Below are 18591 nucleotides of genomic sequence, written 5' to 3' on the forward strand. Positions count from 1 at the left end.
TGTCCCAATTTTTTATTTTTTGGTCAGTTTTTTTGAGAAATGTTGCTTTAAAGTTGACATTTAAGAATAAAAACAGAACTTTTTTGTCAATTTCTTTGCATCATTTTTGTCCAAATCGAGGTTTCTAACATAAAACCCCATCGCCTTCTACTTCCTTACAAGGGCTTTTCCACTACTTTTTAGGAAGAAATGCTGTTTTTAAACTTAAATGCGATAAAGAATACGGTCAGTGAATAAAAAAAATAACCTTTGCCGGTCAAACAAATTTCATTTAGAGAGCATAAAATGAATTTTCCCTCTTTTTTTTGTCAATTTTCTGAGTTGATGTGTTCCCTTCTAACATAAAACCCCATCGCCTTCTACTTCCTTACAAGGGCTTTTCCACTACTTTTTAGGAAGAAATGCTGTTTTTAAACTTAAATGCGATAAAGAATACGGTCAGTGAATAAAAAAAATAACCTTTGCCGGTCAAACAAATTTCATTTAGAGAGCATAAAATGAATTTTCCCTCTTTTTTTTGTCAATTTTCTGAGTTGATGTGTTCCCTTCTAGCATAAAAATCCACCGTCTTTTGATTTATCAGCTGCTTTTCTACTATTTCTTTGGGAAGAAATGCAGCTTAAGGTCGACCATTTGACAGTTTTCTCGTTTTCTCTAAATTGAAGCTGCTGTTCCACTAATATATTGTCAGAAAATGTCTAAGTGAATTAAAAAAACAACGACTTTGAAAGCCAACAATTACATTTTCTTGTCTATTTTCAGAGTAGTTGTTTCTGAGTTGAGGCCGCTCTCTGCTCCTAGCATAAAAACCTATGTCCCGCTAATTCCCAGCAAACGTCTTTTGATTTTTTTTTTCCAACTGCTTTTCTACGACTTTTATTGGGAATAAATGCTTTAAAGTGACATTAGATGCTGAAATCTCTCAGATAATGTCTCAGTAAATAAAAAATACCTTTGACGGTCCAACAAACTTCATTATGAGAGCAAAAAATAAATGATCTGAGTTGTTTTGTCCTAATCGAGGCTTATCGCATAAAAACCCACCGCCCGCTAAGTCCTAGCAAGCGTCTTTTTATTTTTGAGCTTCTTTTCTGCTGCTTTTCTGTTTTTTAAAGAGAAATGCAATGAAGATGTCCAATGCAACGTCCAAATCTTTATTTCTTTGGTCACTTTTTTTTAGAGAAATGCTGCTTTAAAGTCGATGCTACTCTCACAAAATGTTTCGGTGTCAATTTTCTGCGTCGTTTTCTCCAAATCGAAGCTGCTCTCTGCTCCTACCATAAAACCCCACTATCTGCTAATTCCTTGCTCCTTTTAGCTGCTTTTCTACTATTTCTGTGCAGAAATGCTGCTTTAAAGTGACGTTGGATGAGAATACTCTCTGAAAATGTCTCAGTGAATAAAAAATCAAAACAGTTTTCTCTTATTTTCTGCCTCGTTTTGTCCGAAGCGAGGCTAAAAACCCACCACCCACTAATCCCTTTTTATTTTTCAGCAGCTTTTCCACTAATATATTCATGTGTGTATTCTCACATTAAGAGCTTAAACACACTGACTGACTGTTTGACAAACTTTCCACACACACACGCCTCTGAGTAAACCCCACAGTGGTTTCCAGGCCCTGTGTGGAATAAAGGTGCCTTTTGTGAGTGGGTTTTTTTGGGGGGGGGTGGGGCCCGGGGAGGGGGCGCTGTCCAGTCTGGAACAAGCATGAATGTTCCCTCAGTTCCTTCAGACATCGCACTTTCCTGCCTAGTTTCACAGCAGCGCTAGAAGAGAGGAGGAGGAGGAGGAGGAGGAGGAGGATCTCAGGGTGGGGTGTGTTTGAGGAGGTGAGCGGGAAAGAAACGAGAGGTTGGGTGGGGGTGAGGCGGTGGGGAGGTGGAGGTGGGGCTTGCTATCCAGCCAGTGAGCTCATTGGAACAGCGTTGTTGTTTTATCCTCCTACCGAGCGTGGAGCTTTTGGGGAAGGCATACGAGCTGCCGGCCGGCCAGCTCCCTCAGTCGGCCCTCACCGCTGCAGCAGAGCGGAGCCACCACCACCACCTCCTCCTCCTCCTCCTCCTCCTCCACCTACACCCCCCCCACCACCACCACCACTACCACCGCCACCGCCGCCCCCTTTAACACACAAACCAGCCTCGCAGGTATCACCAGCGCCAGGTCACGCTTTGGACCAACTTTTACTTCTGGACGGGCGAGAAAGACGCAGCGGGACGCCGAGCTAGAGACAGAAAGGTGTCCTAACCGGATTTGTTTTGTCTCTTTCTCTTTCTTTCTTGTCCCCCCCCACCCCACCCCTCCCCACCCCTCAGCCGCCTGGTGCTCCGGTGGAAAATGACCCTCTTGGCCCTCTGCCTCCTGGATGGGGTAAGTTTTTATAAATATAACACACACACACACTCGTTTAAACCTCAGTTTGTCTTCACGTCGACCTTTCAACTCAAAACTTCTTCTCAACTAATAACTACATTATTACTTATATATTGGACACTTCTCTGCGCTCTAGACCACATTTATATCAAATTATGTGATGTGGAAACAGTCGAAGACGGGTTGAGTTTAACCCTGGAGGACAACGGGGACGTTAAAACGGATTTAAAGTAGCCTCCAGGTGTAGCTGCTGTCAGCGAGGACCTGACGGAGGCAGAATCTGGATCAGTCACGAGTGCAGAGTGTTCAAATTTGAGCAGCAGCACCTTTTGATTTCATTTCTCTTAAGCGTGCTTGTGCGTTTCTGCAGACTCCCGTTAAACAGGAGGTGCTGCAAAATGTTAGTTTCAGATTCTCCTGCAGCTCTTCCTCACGGAGAGTCGATCAGCTGTTAATAAGCTGCTGTTTTGGGTTGAAACGCTGCTTAAAAGACATTTAATGGAGGATACTCTCAGATAATGTCTCGGTGAATAGAACAAAATAACTTTAAAGGTCGACTGTTTGATTTTTTTTGTCCAAATCGAGGCTGCCCTCTACTTAACGATGCATAAAAACCCAACCACTTGATTTTCCTCTAATATAATATAATTAATTCATGTGTGTGTTCTCACGTTAAGCAGCAACATGTTTGATTTGATTTCTCTAAATGTGCTCGTCTGTTTCTGCAGACTCCTGCCTTGTAAAACGTTTGCAGCGAGCAGACTTTTAGTCAGACCCGCAGCTCGTTCTCCTCCATCACTGTCGCAGGCTTTAGTGAGTTTAAGCCTTTTAAAGGTCTGGATGAAACATCTTCTGGTTTCCTTTTCGCGTCGCTCTGCTCATTTATCACTGCGTTCGCTCCCTAATTACAGAGGCAGCGTTATTGATGGAGGACGGACTCGTCTCCGACGTTTTCCCCTCAGAGCGAGCGACGTAATCGGATCCACTCGTTCATTCATAAGCGAGCGCCGCTGACTTTCATCGCTCGCTCTCTCCGGTCTGTGATGCCTTTTCAGCATGTTTGCGGTGCCCTCCAAAAAGAAGAAGAAAAAAAACTGAAAACCTCAATTACATCTGTGGCCTCGACTTCGCTCGTCTGGCTCGTTTTCATCTGCGGTTTTTGTTTTATTTTATTTTTTATTTTTTTCAGTTTTTAAAAGAAAAAAACTAAAAGAGGGGGTTCAGACTTGAGACTGGATGGTATAAAGTTGGGGGTGGAGAGCTCGCTGCAATGTGAGCACTAGTGTTTCTGGGCTCCTCCGCTCCACACACTCCTGTTAATGAGAAAAAGATGTGGGAGCGACGCCGGGAGGAGGAGGAGGAGGAGGAGGAGGAGGAGGAGGAGGAGGAGGAGGAGGAGGAGGAGGAGGAGGAGGAGGATGGGCTGCTACCAGCTACTCTCTCCTGAGACCAGTCGACGACCACACGTTGTACACACTCCCGTTAATTTAGTCAGTGTTTAAACTCTGGAGGTTTCTCAGTCATTCAGATAAAAAAAAACACTAAAGAGATCCAGTCACGTCTCTTTAGTGTTCACTCTCTATTTTCACCTCTTAGCTTCACACACACTCTTAGGTTTAAGATAAAATAAAGTTCAAAATATGAACTTTTATCTGTTTTCTAATTAAATCCTTTGTCATTCAGGTGGTTCGTTTAGAAGCTCATAAGGATTTGTTCTTTAGAAAAACAGATTATTAGTAAAATAACATTTCTAGGATAAATTCTGGGTTGATTTCCAGTTAGTTTATGAAGAATCAAACGTATCTTTAGCGTTTTTCTGGATTTATTGTGCAAGCAACTTTAAATTCAGTCAAATTTCTCACATTTTTTAAAAGAAAATAAAAGTATTTGCTCTCAGTTAGCTGCACACACACTCTCAGGTTTAACCCTGGTGAGGTATTTAGAGTCTGGAAGTTAAAAATATGAACTTTTGGTTTCTAATTCATTTTTTTGTCATTGAGATGGTTCGTGGAGAAGCTCACAAAGATTTATGCTTTAGAAAAACAGATTATTAGTAAAAAATGTGAGTAAATTTTGATAAAATAACATTTCTAGCTTTAATTCTGGGTTGGTTTCCAGTTAGTTTATGAAGAATCAAACATATCTTTAGTGTTTTTCTGGATTTATTGTGCAAGTAACTTTAAATTCAGTCAAATTTCTCACATTTTTTAAAAGAAAATAAAAGTATTTGTTCTCAGTTTTGACCGGTTCGCTGCACACACACACACACACACACACACACACACTCTCTCTCTAACCCTGGTGAGGTATTCAGAGTCTGGAAGATAAAAATATGAACTTTATCTGTTTCTAATTCAGTCAGTTGTCTCATTTTCCGTCCGCATGGACTTAAAAGTCTTAAAAGTTCAACGTGGAGCAATTTATGATTTAGAAAAACAGATTTTTAGTCAAGAACATGAGTAAATTATGATAGGATAAGTTGGTTTCCAGTTAGTTTATGAAGAATCAAACATATCTTTAGTGTTTTTTCTGGATTTATTGTGCAAGTGACTTTAAGTTCAGTCAAATCAGGTATTTTCTCTCTGAGGTTTAACCCTGGTGAGATGTTCAGACTCTAGTTGTGTGATTTTCCGGCTGCGTGGACTTAAAAGTCTAAAGGTTCAACGTGGCGCAATTGGATTTTTAGTTAAACGTAATAAATTAACATTTCTAGATTTAATTCTGAGTTGACTTCCAGTTTGATAATTAAACATATCTTTAGTGTTTTAATGGATATTTTAAATAAAAATATTTGTTCTCAGTTTTGACCCCTTAGCTGCACTCGCTCTCTCTCTGGTTTAACCCTGGTGAGGTATTCAGATCACGCCGCGGTGAAATACCACACACACTCGCTGGTTTTCTCTCGTAGCGGTGAGATTTTTTTTTTCTTCTTCTTCTGCGGGACCCTCAGGTGATCCCTCCTGGTGCCTTTCCAGCGTCTTAAATCTTAAATCTTAAATCTCATCTCCTCTGTTTGTGTTTTTATTTGTGTGTGTCCACAGAGAAGCGGCAGGACAATGGCAGGGTGTACTTCGTCAACCACAACACCCGGACGACCCAGTGGGACGATCCTCGGACCCAAGGGTGAGACTCTGACACGGACGGGACGTTTGTGTGTTTGTTGGTGTGTGCGTGTGTGTGTGTGCGTGTGTGTGTGTGTGTGTGCATGTCTGGCTGCTTATTAGATGGTGCGTCGCTTTGGGTGTTTGGCTCGTACTGAAGAAGATGATACTACAGTTTAGTCTGATATCAGAATATAAAGGTGAGGGAGGTCTGGTTTTAATAAGCTGCAAAAAAAGCTAAAACCTTTTTTTTTTTTTTGTGGATAAGACACGGTTCATTTTTATTTTTTAATTCTCATTTTTCCGGCATCACCTCCTCTTTCTTTGCCCAGAGCTTTTAACAGTTTATTTTCCTCTCACCTCACATCTCGCTCATTGAAAAACAAATCTCAGGTTTTTTAAAAGTCTCCGCTTCTGTTCATCTTCCTCTGGGAGATGTGCTCGCTCGTGCTTCACTTAGATCCGAGGAGAAGAATTAAAAGCTCAGAGCGGCAGGTTATCTCTCGTCTTCAAAACCATCTGGATGGAAGAAAAAATATAAATTCACAATCAAACAGTAGTTTCTGAAAGTTGAAATCTGAACTTTTACCTGTTTTTAATTTTAAAAGTTGTCATTTATAGTTTAACGTGGAGCTGTTGGATGATTATTTAGTCCATTCAGATGGTTCAGAGTTTTAGTAAATTATAATAAAACAACATTTCTAGGTTTGGTTTCCAGCTATAGAGGAGCTAAACTCCTAATCCGTGGCTAGTTGAGGCGTTTTGTTCTTAAGCGTCCAGGGCTTTAGCTCCGCAGGTTTGCAGGGGAGGGGGTTTTTAAAGTTTTTCAAGCCCCCGAGACGGGGCCCCCCTCCAGGCTGGGACCGTGCTCACTGCCCCTCTCCCTGTTGCAGGATGATCAAGGAGCACCCCTTGCCCCCGGGCTGGGAGATGAAGTACACCGCCGAGGGAGTCCGATATTTTGTGGACCACAACTCGCGCACCACCACCTTTAAAGACCCCAGACCCGGGTTTGAGTCAGGGTAAATATTCTCTCCAAAAACAAACAAGAACAAAACCTGCTTCACTCAGGAGAAGATCTAGTCATTCTTGTGATTTTTATTTTTTCTGATTTAAAACCAATCAGCTCTGTTAATCTAAACGACATCATCTTTCTTTTTTTAATCTGTGTCTCTACTGAGCTCATGTTGAATCCATTTGCCCTTTTCATTTTTCTTTCCCCTACTTTTTAATATTTCTTTTGCGTCTGGACCTCAGACACTAAAGCTCAGCCTGCTCTTCCCCTGCTCGGGGGCTTGTGGATGTGTTTTGTCTCGCCTCGAGGCGAAGTCCTCAAATCTCGCCGCACACGCCGTCGGGAGAATGTGCAGATGTGTGGCGGCGGCAGCGGCGGCTGATCCTCTGCAGAGCGGCATGTGTTGGTGTTTCTTGTGCCTTTTCTGTGGGTTTACGTCCGGCGTGCATGGTCGCTTCTGTAGATGGTGTGTTTGTGAAAGCTGCTGATATTTGTATTTTTAGGCCGGTGGTCACAGAGAAAGAGGCTTTGCTGTTTCTAAACTGGACCCCGCAGGAGTTCTGACCATTCCTGACCAAAACCGACATGCGCCTGGCAGCATTAGAGGCCTCCTTCTCCCACCATTTCACTCTCTCTCATCAGCTGTCTAGCTCTCTCTCTCTCTCTCTCTCTTTCTTTCTTTCTGCGTTCAGCCCTCTCTGCTGCTGACAAAGCACATATCCAGTGTGTGAGTGCACTGAGTTATACTAACACAGCTGCAGGTCCAGACTCACGTCTTGTGTCTGAGACCCAGACGCACCCAGATTCACCATTTAGAGCGAGACGGCTGAATTTAATATCCCTGAAAGGAGACCAGTGATGTTTCTGTCCATCAGCTGACCAGAAAATGTTAAAAAAAAAACATGATCCTCTTCTTTCTTGTCTCCTTGTGTTTTGTTTTGTTTTAATTCGTGCAGGTCACGACAGGGCGGCTCACCCGGCGCCTACGACCGCAGCTTCAGGTGGAAATACCACCAGTTCCGTTTCCTGTGCCATGTAAGTTTTTTTATTTAAAAATAATAAGCATTGAGTCTGCAGCCACAATAAAAAAAACAACTCTCAGCTCAGGTTATTAGTGCAGATATCCAGTTTAAATGGAGGATTCACTTTGTTCTTGAATTAAAACCGGAGCTAAATATTCACAAAAACGTTTGCAAACAGACATTTCATTAAATTTCTAATAGGCTAGTGCTGGAGTTGTGGTTTAAATATGATCATCTGTGGGTGTTACCCATCAGAAACTTACGTGTCTAGAGTCTGTTTACACCCAGACACTCACCTGTCACATGATTCCTGAAGTTTTGAAGCTCAGTGTGGCGTCTCCGAATGACGACACAGAATTCCCAGCTAATTCACAAATAGTCAAAGAGGTGGAGCGTAGGTGGAGCTAGCAACCTGTGAGGACAAAGCAGCCACGCCCCTTAATTATGCAATTTAAGTATAAACTGGTGATGTTGTATAAAAATTCAGCCTCTAAACATGTTTATTTAAGTTTTAAAAATGGAGGTCTATGGGGAATGACTCGATTTTAGGAGCCAGCCTCTAGTGGACATTAGAGGAACTGCATTTATTTTTTTACATTTTCTTACTCGGATGTCAACGCTAGCAAGTTGTTGCTAAAATTTCTATTAAAAACTTATTAAAAAAAAAAATGCAAATCATGTTTGTAAAGTCATGCAGGATGATGTAGATGGTTTATTAGAAAGAAATTGGTTCTTTAACTTTAACAGGGCATGTCTGTATTTCGGGATGTGCACAGTAACTAAATTCTTTTAAAAATATATGATGTTTGGTTGCAAATTTATCATTTTTATGCCTCTACCAGGCTGTAAACATGTTTATTTGTTCTGTAAAGTTTATAACTAGAGATGCACCGATTACAATTTTCCCGGCCGATTCCGATTTCCGATTTTTCATTGAGGTTGACCTGCCGATACCGATTTTAGCCGATTCCGATTTCATTTTTTCTAACCACTTTACAACACACACAAAGATTTATTTTCTCTTCTTTAATAGAATATTAATATTATCTTTTCTTTAATAGAACATTTTTTGAACAGATAATCGCTATCACTATAAAAATAGAACTATATAAATTACTCCTGGTGTGGGGAAAAAAAGATTAAAATAGGCCTATTTGTGGAAAAAAATATGTAATATTTTTGTTACATAAAAAGCTTTTTATTTGTTTTCTTCCTAATTGTCTTTGAAATAGTGGTCAAGAACCCCCCCACCCCCAACACAAAAATGGTTTGGCCACTGATCAAAATTTGATGATGCTGTTTGATTTGAAGTTCAGTACGCTCAAAATGTCCGGTCAGCATAAGTCCGGTGCTCAGAAAAGGAAAGAAAAGAGAAAAAGAGAAGAAAATAGAGGCCTTAAAGATTTTCTTAACAAATATTTAAAAAAAGGTGGTGACGGTGAAGCTGGGACGAGTAAAGTGAACGTAGGTTAGAAACAGCGCAGCCAACGTTTAGCAGCCTTGTAACGTAACCTAACAGGCTAGCTCTAATGTTAACGTCCATTAGCTTGTATAAAAGCCCGACACAACACGTTATCTTTGACAGAAACAGTTGAGTTTGGTAGCTCCGTCAGAGAGGAGAGAGATCCGGCTGCAGTCAGGTGACGGAGAGTGATGCGGGAGGGGCCCGCTGTCTCGGAGCGGAGGGACAGAGTCAGGCTACCGTTGAGAGAAGAGAGAGAAGGGCCCAGGCAAGACTGTCAGCTGGCCTGCGTGTAATGCTGATATTGCGCGATGTAAATCATGCGGCGCCCGAGTGCACTTGACCGGCAAAAAATCGGCATATGTCAGACTGACTCCGGTCATGGCCGATCACGTGAAAATCGGCCGATTCCGGTCACCAGCCGATAAATCGGTGCATCTCTATTTATAACATGGAGGTCTATGGGGATTGACTCAATTTTAGGAGCCAGCCTCTAGTGGACATTAGAGGAACTGCAGCTTTTACAAAATGTTTGCCGTGTGTTGTGTTCAAATCATCACCTTTTCTCATGACTCTGTATTTCTTCCTCTAACTTCTCCATGTTCTGTGTCTCTGTTCAGTCCAACGCTTTGCCGAGTCACGTGAAGATCTCCGTCTCCAGACAGACGCTGTTCGAGGACTCGTTTCAACAGGTCAGAGACAAGAACTCCCCGCGTCCTACGCTCGACACACTTTCCTTACTTCAGTAAAAATAAGTCTCTAATCAATGTTAACGCCTCGTTTCGTGATCAGATCATGAACGTGAAGCCATACGATCTTCGTCGCAGACTCTACATCATTATGAGAGGAGAGGAGGGCCTGGACTATGGTGGCATCGCCAGGTGAGAGCAGCAACAAAACAAACGCACCTTTTCTTCAGCCTCTGTCATTTGTGTTGGTGTTTTATTTTTTTTTGTTTCTGGGACTTGTTATTTAACCCAATCATTTGTTTTTGGTGACGGTGTGACCTTGTCCTGTTCCTGTCGCTTCTTAATCTGTGCACCAACTCCTTCCTCCTCTGGATTTAACAGCAGGTTTCAGGCAGGATGCAAATTATTTGTAAAATGTTTACGAGACAAACAAACAGGGAATATACTATTCCTCAATCTTTTTGTCTTCAGTAGCGTTCAGGTGTTAAAAATGATAAAAAGGATTTCCTCTTCTTGATGTTTTAATGTAAAAGTTGTTGTAATTTCTGGTTTGACCAGATGGGGGCAGTGTTTCTCCACTGTTAGCTTCTTTAACCCAAACACAACAGTACAGAAGTTTGTCTGTTTGTGTTATTGTCACAGTAACACAATGACGCCGCAGCTGGGCATCAAGTTTAGTGCAGAACAGCATTTATTGTTTTCTTTTTCTGATATCTGAGAGTTATAGAAGAGGAAATAACGTTTTTTGAAACTTTAAAAGGAAATTTAGTCGAAATAAGTCAGAGTTAGCGTCATCCTTCAAGTGCCTCAACTCGTTTTCCAGGTCGTATCGGCAGCTCGTGAAGTCAGAATATTTCAAACTCTCACGACTTATTTAACACAATCATTCGTATCATGAATGAAAACCTTTAAAATTACAAACCAGAACAGTCATCAGTCATCTAGATGCCTTGACTCGTTTTCCAAGACAGATTAGCGACAGAAGGTTTCACAAACTCTTCTGGAAAATGTCAAAAGAGGAGCCACAGCTTTCTAAAATCAGGTGGACGTCCTCAGTTTGTCGACCAGAGGACGGTGGAGCTGCAGCTTTATTTCCATACGACACTCTATGATAATATTTAAATGTTCTCCTCCTTCCTGTCCTCCATCCACCATCACATGTATCACCCTGCGTCCTCTGTCCTCCAGGTCCTTCCTGTCTCTACATGTTGTTGTTATTTTTCTGTTTTTCATATTTTTATTTTTTCCTCCCATCTTTGGTTTTGCATTGTGTCTCTGTCTCCGGTGTCACGTCAGTGGTTTTACCCTATGGTAGGTGACATCATGCTGTTCTACCACAGGGTAGAACCACGGACGGGATGTTGGGAGGTGTCTGCGTCCGTCAGTCCGTCCTTCAGTCCTTCAGTCCATACAACTCCCCCCATATACCCGTACTGGGGGAGGGCAGGGGCCTTTGGGAGCGCTTGGTTCTGGTGCTGCAGCTGGTGGTTCCCTCATTCTCGCTAACATGCATTTGTGTCTCGTTGTATTTATGATTGTTGTTCTGTATTCATTGCGTTGTATGTGTTTTGTATTTATAGTAGGATGTGTGTAAATGTGTTATTTTGCTTGTTTATTCTCATTTAAACCACTTCACTTCATAATAGGAAGTCTGCAAACACAAACAGGATCTATAACAATTTCCAGACAATAAGTAGAAGTCATGGTTGTAAGCTACACTTCGTCCAATCACACGTGTAATAGCGTCTGAAATAAAAGACCTAGTCATGTCCCAGATGTTGCCCTGGTCAGTTAGAGAACCAGAAGTAAAACAGGAAGTGATGAAAGTCAACAAAATAATGGCATCTTCATCTTCATCCCAACATTCAGATCCACAAATATTTCCACAACATGATGATCTCGAAGTAAATAAACTCAAATGAATCAGTACAGGCTAGCTTAACTAGCCTCCCAGCTAATAGTAGCTCTTCCTAGCCTCCCAGCTAATAGTAGCTCTTCCTAGCCTCCCAGCTAATAGTAGCTCTTAATAGCCTCCCAGCTAATAGTAGCTCTTCCTAGCCTCTCAGCTAATAGTAGCTCTTCGTAGCTTCCCAGTGCAACGTTTTAGTCCAGACACAGGAAGCATGAAGCGACGTCACAGTCAGGCGTTAGTTGTCGGTTCCCAGTAGTTTCAAGCACCAAATAAATGAATGAATACTTTTAATAAAACGTCACTAAAACTGGACCACTGTATTGTTTTGTTTCTGCTCTCAGTGATGACAATAACTCGTCCACATTGTCTACAGATCGAGTCCTCAATAAATAATTGAAATGTGAAACGGCTGTCGGACATCTTTGTGTCTCCCTCTGCTGCATTAATGTCCTCTGTCCTCTGTCCTCTGTCCTCTCCAGGGAGTGGTTCTTCCTGCTGTCCCATGAAGTCCTGAACCCCATGTACTGTCTGTTCGAGTATGCCGGCAAGAACAACTACTGTCTGCAGATCAACCCGGCGTCCTCCATCAACCCCGACCACCTCACGTACTTCCGCTTCATCGGGCGCTTCATCGCTATGGTGAGTCTGAAACTGAGAATAGGTTACAGTTGATTCCTGTAGTCAGGATGGATGGATGGATGGATGGATGATAGAAGGATGGATGGATGGATGGATGGATTATAGATAGAAGGATGGATGGATGGATGGATAGATGGATGATAGAAGGATGGATGGATGGATGGATGGATGGATGGATAGAAGGATGGATGGATGGATGGATGGATGATAGAAGGATGGATGGATGGATGGATTATAGATAGGAGGATGGATGGATGGATGGATGATAGAAGGATGATGGATGGATGGAAGGATGGATGGATGGATGGATGGATGGATGGATAGATGGATGATAGAAGGATGGATGGATGGATGATAGAAGGATGGATGGATGGATGGATGATAGAAGGATGGATGGATGGATGGATTATAGATAGGAGGATGGATGGATGGATGGATGATAGAAGGATGGATGGATGGATGGATGGATGGATGATAGAAGGATGGATGGATAGATGGATGATAGAAGGATGGATGGATGGATGTAAGGAAGGTTGGATGGATGGATGGATGGATGTAAGGAAGGTTGGATGGATGGATGGATGGATGCATGTAAGGAAGGTTGGATGGATGGATGGATGGATGTAAGGAAGGTTGGATGGATGGATGGATGGATGTAAGGAAGGTTGGATGGATGGATGGATGTAAGGAAGGTTGGATGGATGTAAGGAAGGTTGGATGGATGTAAGGAAGGTTGGATGGATGGATGGATGGATGGATGGATGTAAGGAAGGTTGGATGGATGGATGGATGGATGGATGGATGTAAGGAAGGTTGGATGGATGGATGGATGTAAGGAAGGTTGGATGGATGGATGGATGGATGGATGGATGGATGGATGATGGTTGGATTATCGATTGAAGGATAGATGGATGGATGTAACTAGCGCTGAATATTCAGTCAATAAAACAAAGGACCGACCACAAACCGTCATAAAATGTGAATAAAACTGTAGACGAAGACATTAAGTACGTCAGCTAATGGTCCACGTCCTGGGTGGAACCTGTCCTTTGTCGTTTCTTCTCATCATCTTCTGGTCGGCGGTGAGTTGACGTGTTCATGACGTCATCTCCTCCATCAGTTTCTGGTTCCTTCTTGGTTTTAGTTTGACAGTGACAGTGGAATCAGAGCGTACAGGGAACGGTCCACGATGTCTCCGTCTCTGGCACCGACGTCCTGCCACCCCACCCCTCTACCCACGCCATGACCTCACCGCCGCACCCAGCCCACACCCGCCTATATTTAGTCCAAGAACACACTCTTCGCTGACTCGTCCTGTAAAGATGCGTCTCTCTACCAAGCGCCCCGCACTTTCTCTCTCTTCTTTTAATTTTCTCTCTTCACCTTTCTCACTTTCCACGACCTCCCTCTGCTCTGACTGTAAATGTTCTGGTGCTGTGACCAGACTCATGAACTGGGTCCGTGGGCGCCGGCGTTGTTCTTGGCTCTGAAACCTCAGTAAGGTTTTTAACACGTCTGTTCTCTGGACACCAGAGAAAAAACATGAGTCTGTCAGTGCTCAGAGTGTCCACGACTTTATTGATGAAGAAGCTCTGAGGATGTGGAGCATCATAGCTACTGGAAATAGAGCAGAAGAAGAAGAAGAAGGAAGAGGAGGCAAGAGAATGAGTAGAACAATGGGAGAGGAGGAGGACGAGAAGGGGTGAAAGGAGGAACAGGAGGAGATGATAGCTGTAGAGGAGGAAGAAGTTTTTCCTCCGTCTTTCTGTCCAGCCCTGAATTGATTGAGTAGAACCGATGAAAGGTGGAGGAGGAACATATTTGTCATCTCTAGGGAGCTATGAGTTACTCTCAGCCTGCATCTGATGTTATAAAATGTTTAGTCTGAGCTGTAAACACCAGGAAGTGTTGATCACTGTTGTTTCTAACGTCCCTGATCCTCCACGCAGGCTTTATATCACGGAAAGTTCATCGACACCGGCTTCACGCTGCCGTTCTACAAGAGGATGCTGGACAAGAAACCAACGCTCAAAGACCTGGAGTCCATAGACCCAGAGTTTTATAACTCCATCATGTGGGTCAAGTAAGTACCAGAACGTCTCAGTGTGTTCATGTCGTCTTACTGGGAAGAAATGGAGCAGTGTGTATGAAATGGTTGTTGTCTTCAGATTTAAATTTAAATGTGAAAGTTCATGTCACCAGTAGATTTAGACTTCACTACATTATAATTCCAGTGCATCAGTAGTTTGCACACACACATGCGGAGCTGCAAGCCGAAGAACGCCGTTCCTACCACGAAGCATGGGGGTGTTGGCATCATGTTGTGGTGTTGCTTCGCTGCCGGTGGGACTGGTACATCTCAGAAAATAGAAAAGGGAAAAGAAATATGTCAAGACATTCGCCAGGAAGTTAAAGCTTGGTTGTAAATCGATCTTCAACAAGGACGGTCTTGCTGCAGCCAGATTCTATATGAATTCAGGTTAAAGATAATCAGAAGAACTATGGAGATTGTTTTAAGTCCAGTAAAGTCTCATCTTGGGGTTTGGGACTTTACTTTCCAAAGTTAAAGTCGACGTTGAGTCCAGTCTAGTTCTGTCAGGAGGAACGGGCTAAACGTCCTCGTGGAAGGCTACAAGAGACGTTAGAAGTTAAATCCTGTTGGTTCCTACATTAAGTCGACGTCATAACCTTTAAGTAAAACGTCCTTAAAAAGTCATTAAATTCAGTTCTGGGTTTAGTTCAGTGGATTCTGAAATGTTTTTCAGAGAGAACAACCTGGAGGAGTGTGGCGTGGAGCTCTACTTTGCTCAGGACATGGAGATCCTCGGGAAGGTTTCCACCCACCAGCTGAAGGACGACGGAGAGAACGAGCTGGTGACCGAGGAGAACAAGGAGGAGTACATCAGGTGAGTAACAGTCTAGTAAAGAGGAACGATGCGTCAGCAGGTGGAGGAGACCAAAAGCATGAACCCTGACTCCTCTTTGTTCCTGCAGCCTGCTGACGGACTGGAGATTCACCCGTGGAGTGGAGGAGCAGACCAAAGCCTTCCTGGACGGCTTCAACGAGGTGGTTCCTCTGGAGTGGCTGCGCTACTTTGATGAGAAGGAGCTGGAGGTGAGAAAGAAAACGAGTATAGACAAGACTCCTTTTAGTCAGTTTAAAGCTTTAAATGTTTTTAATAAAGGTTTCTACTGATATTTGTTCACTAGTTTATTTTAGTTGATTTGAATCAGAAGAACCAGGGAGATGGTTTTACCTCCAATAAATCAAATCCCTTCTCGTGTGGTTGGGACACTTTCAACTTACAGAAACTTTGTGTGGTTGCAGATCTGAACGTGTTTGGAGTTGGAATTATTAGGGATGTCAATGGATTCAAACATTTAATCGTGGCTAATCGTGTGTTAATGCAAATTAATCGCACTTTAAAAAGTAATTTGCAGGGATGTTTTTCTTTTTCCTTTTTTTTTGATTTATCTTATTTGTAAGAGTTGTGTAATCTAACATCTCCTTGTAACTGGTGGAGGTAGAGCAGAGCGTAGTACTAATTAAATTAAGACGTGAGTGAGTCTGGAGGAAGTGTGGGCGGGGCTTCGATATCACGGCTCCACGTGGCTCCGCCCTCAGACCGTACTGATCAGACTCTGGCTCCGTATCTGTAATAGATGTTGTCCATATTTATATACAGTCTATGGTTCTGACAGTTTATTACTGCCCTCTGCAGGGTAAACGTAATTACTGCGACCACACTTTAGAGTCTGCTTGCTTTCCACGGTTCACTGCTGCTCTGATCACATCCTGGTTCCAAAATCTAAGGTCGTAAAAATGAACGTTGTTAAAATGTATTAGGGTTAAAGTCTTTTTAACGTGTTCATTTTTGACGACCCTACGCATTTTACTCGGACACAAACAGATTTAGCTGCAGAAGAAGAAGCAGCTCTACTTTGAGGAAACTTTGAGCAAAGTTTTGTGTTGTGTCTGTTGCAGCTGATGCTCTGTGGGATGCAGGAGATCGATCTGGCCGACTGGCAGAAGAACACCATCTACAGACACTACACCAAGAACAGCAAACAGATCCACTGGTTCTGGCAGGTACGACTAAACCCCTCCCCCCCGACACACACACACACCTCACCACACGGGGCATGATGGGTAGAGACAGATGTCCCGTGATGAAGCGATGTTCATGCTGTGACTTCCTGCAGGTGGTGAAAGAGATGGACAACGAGAAGAGGATCCGTCTGCTGCAGTTTGTGACGGGAACCTGTCGGCTGCCGGTCGGAGGCTACGCTGAGCTCATAGGTACGGAGAGAGTTTAGATTTACCAGGTTTAGATTTTAATACGCCACATCCATCCGGTCCAACTTTTACACAAACACACATCAGAATAAGTTGGTTTATAAAAAGAATGACGGCTTCATTCCATCATGGTTCACTGGGGTTAACACTTAATGGAACTGAGCCGTCGCATCTACTGGAAATAGAACAGGAGGAGAAGAAGAAGATGATGGAGGAAGAGAATGAGGCGGAGGAGGAAGGAGAATAAGGAGCAGCAGAAGAAGAAAGAGGAGAAGGTGGAAGAAGAAGATGAAGGTGGAGGAGGATGAAGAAGTAGAAGGAGGAGAAGAAGAAGATGGAGGAGAAAGAGGAGGAGGAAGGAGGACAAGAAGATGATGATTGTCTCTTGTCCTGAATTGATGGAGTAGAAGAAGATGGAGGGTGACAAAGAGAGGGAGGAGGAGGTAAGACAGAGGTAAAGGAGGAGGAAGAAGAGGAGTATGTCGTCCTCCGTGTCCTCCTCCTCCATGTCCTCCTCCAGTCCTGAATGTGTAAAGTCTTAGAAGACGACCAAGATGTCTCCACGTCTCCAACGTCTCTGTCCACATTGATTCCATCTTAGTTCATCTTGTTTTTCTACCTCCATGTTTCTGTCCCTCCTGGAAACTCCTCACCTGATGTTGATTTATTAGATTATTAGTAAAGGTTACCATGGTTACCACCACCACAACCTCTCCTCCTGATCCATCAGTCCATTAATAATCTGACGTCAGTGTTTTGTCTTTGTCTCCTGCAGGAAGTAACGGTCCCCAGAAGTTCTGCATAGACAAAGTGGGGAAGGAGACTTGGCTTCCGAGAAGTCACACATGGTGAGTTGCTAGCACAGTTAGCATGGTTAGCATTGAGTTCAGTGTAGAATGATTCATATGAAATAAACAACCCAGAGTCTATTTAACCTGAGTCCGTTTGCCCCCCCCCCCCAGCTTCAACCGTCTGGACCTGCCTCCGTACCGAAGCCTGGAGCAGCTCAGAGAGAAGCTGCTGTTCGCCATCGAGGAGACGGAGGGCTTCGGACAGGAGTGACCGCTTCATCCAGACGGATCATTTTAGTTTTTGTTAATCACCTGAGAGCTGAGAGAAAGAGAGAGAGAGAGAAAGAGAGAGAGAGAGAGAGAGAGAGAGAGAGAGTGGCTGCTCATGTTAACGCCATATTGTGTATATTCATATAAAAGGTGTGTTGATGTGTGTGTGCACAGCTCCCCCCCCTACCCCCCCGTCCCGCTTAGAAACCAGACGATATGACGGCACAGCTTCCACAGACGCAGCAGCAAAACATATCCACAGAGAGACACACACCTTTTTAAACGTTTTAAAGAGACGACAGCGAGCGACTGAGAGAGAGAGAGAAAGAGAGAGAGAAAGAGAGGAGTGATTTTATTTTTTATTCTCCTGTTAATTGTGAAAATTCTGCTTCTTCTTTTTTTTCCTCCTGTACAGAACTAAAATAAATCAGATTTGAGTCTTCTGCTGCGTTCAGGTTTCATTTCTTTCTTTCTTCACAGAGGAAGGTTCAGATGAAACGACAAGACTTTAAGTCTCGGTTATTTACTGCAAAATGAAATCGGTTTTCTCATATTTTTAGATTCAGTGTCTGAAAAAAACGTTAAATAAATTGGGGCAAAGAAATTAACTATTAATTAAAAAGCTGTTATTGTTATTGTGTCATCCTGTCTAAAATTATTAGGACTGATTAGAAAAGAATGTGCAGATAATAAATAAAATCTTTTTCAGTTTGTCATCTGCACGACTCATCATTTATTTTCAACTCATTTCCTCCAAACAAACTCACTGTTACTGAACATCATCGTTTGCATCAATATATAAAAGTCAATTACTAACTTGACTTCCGTCTCTGTTGCAGCAGCTCGTTGAGGTTGAGTCTTTCTGCAGCACTTTTTAAACCTGAACAGCGTCAAACACGACCTCTGTCTCCACGCTGACGCTGCCTTTGTGCAGATGGAGCAGCGCTGGGACCAGCAGCGTTTTCCACGCAGCGGGACACAGTCTGTGGTTTGGCTGCCAACAGTCACAATCATCTGAAA

General features: G+C 43.0%; 1 protein-coding gene across 3 annotated transcripts in view; it reads left to right on the forward strand.

Annotated features, from left to right (window-relative positions):
• The window catches only part of wwp2 (WW domain containing E3 ubiquitin protein ligase 2), a 53667-nt gene extending 35653 nt beyond the window's left edge, over positions 1-18014 (forward strand). For 2 of the 3 annotated variants that reach the window (XM_084554726.1, XM_084554727.1), the window contains 14 exons: positions 2316-2370; positions 5415-5496; positions 6368-6496; positions 7446-7524; positions 9594-9665; positions 9766-9854; positions 12054-12213; positions 14163-14296; positions 14979-15119; positions 15208-15328; positions 16199-16303; positions 16417-16513; positions 17286-17358; positions 17473-18014. In XM_084554726.1, coding sequence (XP_084410852.1) covers positions 2316-2370; positions 5415-5496; positions 6368-6496; positions 7446-7524; positions 9594-9665; positions 9766-9854; positions 12054-12213; positions 14163-14296; positions 14979-15119; positions 15208-15328; positions 16199-16303; positions 16417-16513; positions 17286-17358; positions 17473-17572 — 1437 coding nt within the window. In that variant the 3' untranslated portion in view covers positions 17573-18014. The remainder of the gene's footprint in view (positions 1-2315; positions 2371-5414; positions 5497-6367; positions 6497-7445; positions 7525-9593; positions 9666-9765; positions 9855-12053; positions 12214-14162; positions 14297-14978; positions 15120-15207; positions 15329-16198; positions 16304-16416; positions 16514-17285; positions 17359-17472) is intronic. The other variant, XM_084554728.1, reaches the window with a different exon arrangement.
• Positions 18015-18591: the final 577 nt, after the last annotated feature.

Source organism: Chelon labrosus (assembly GCF_963514085.1).
Source record: "Chelon labrosus genome assembly, chromosome: 11".
Classification (NCBI taxonomy): domain Eukaryota; kingdom Metazoa; phylum Chordata; class Actinopteri; order Mugiliformes; family Mugilidae; genus Chelon; species Chelon labrosus.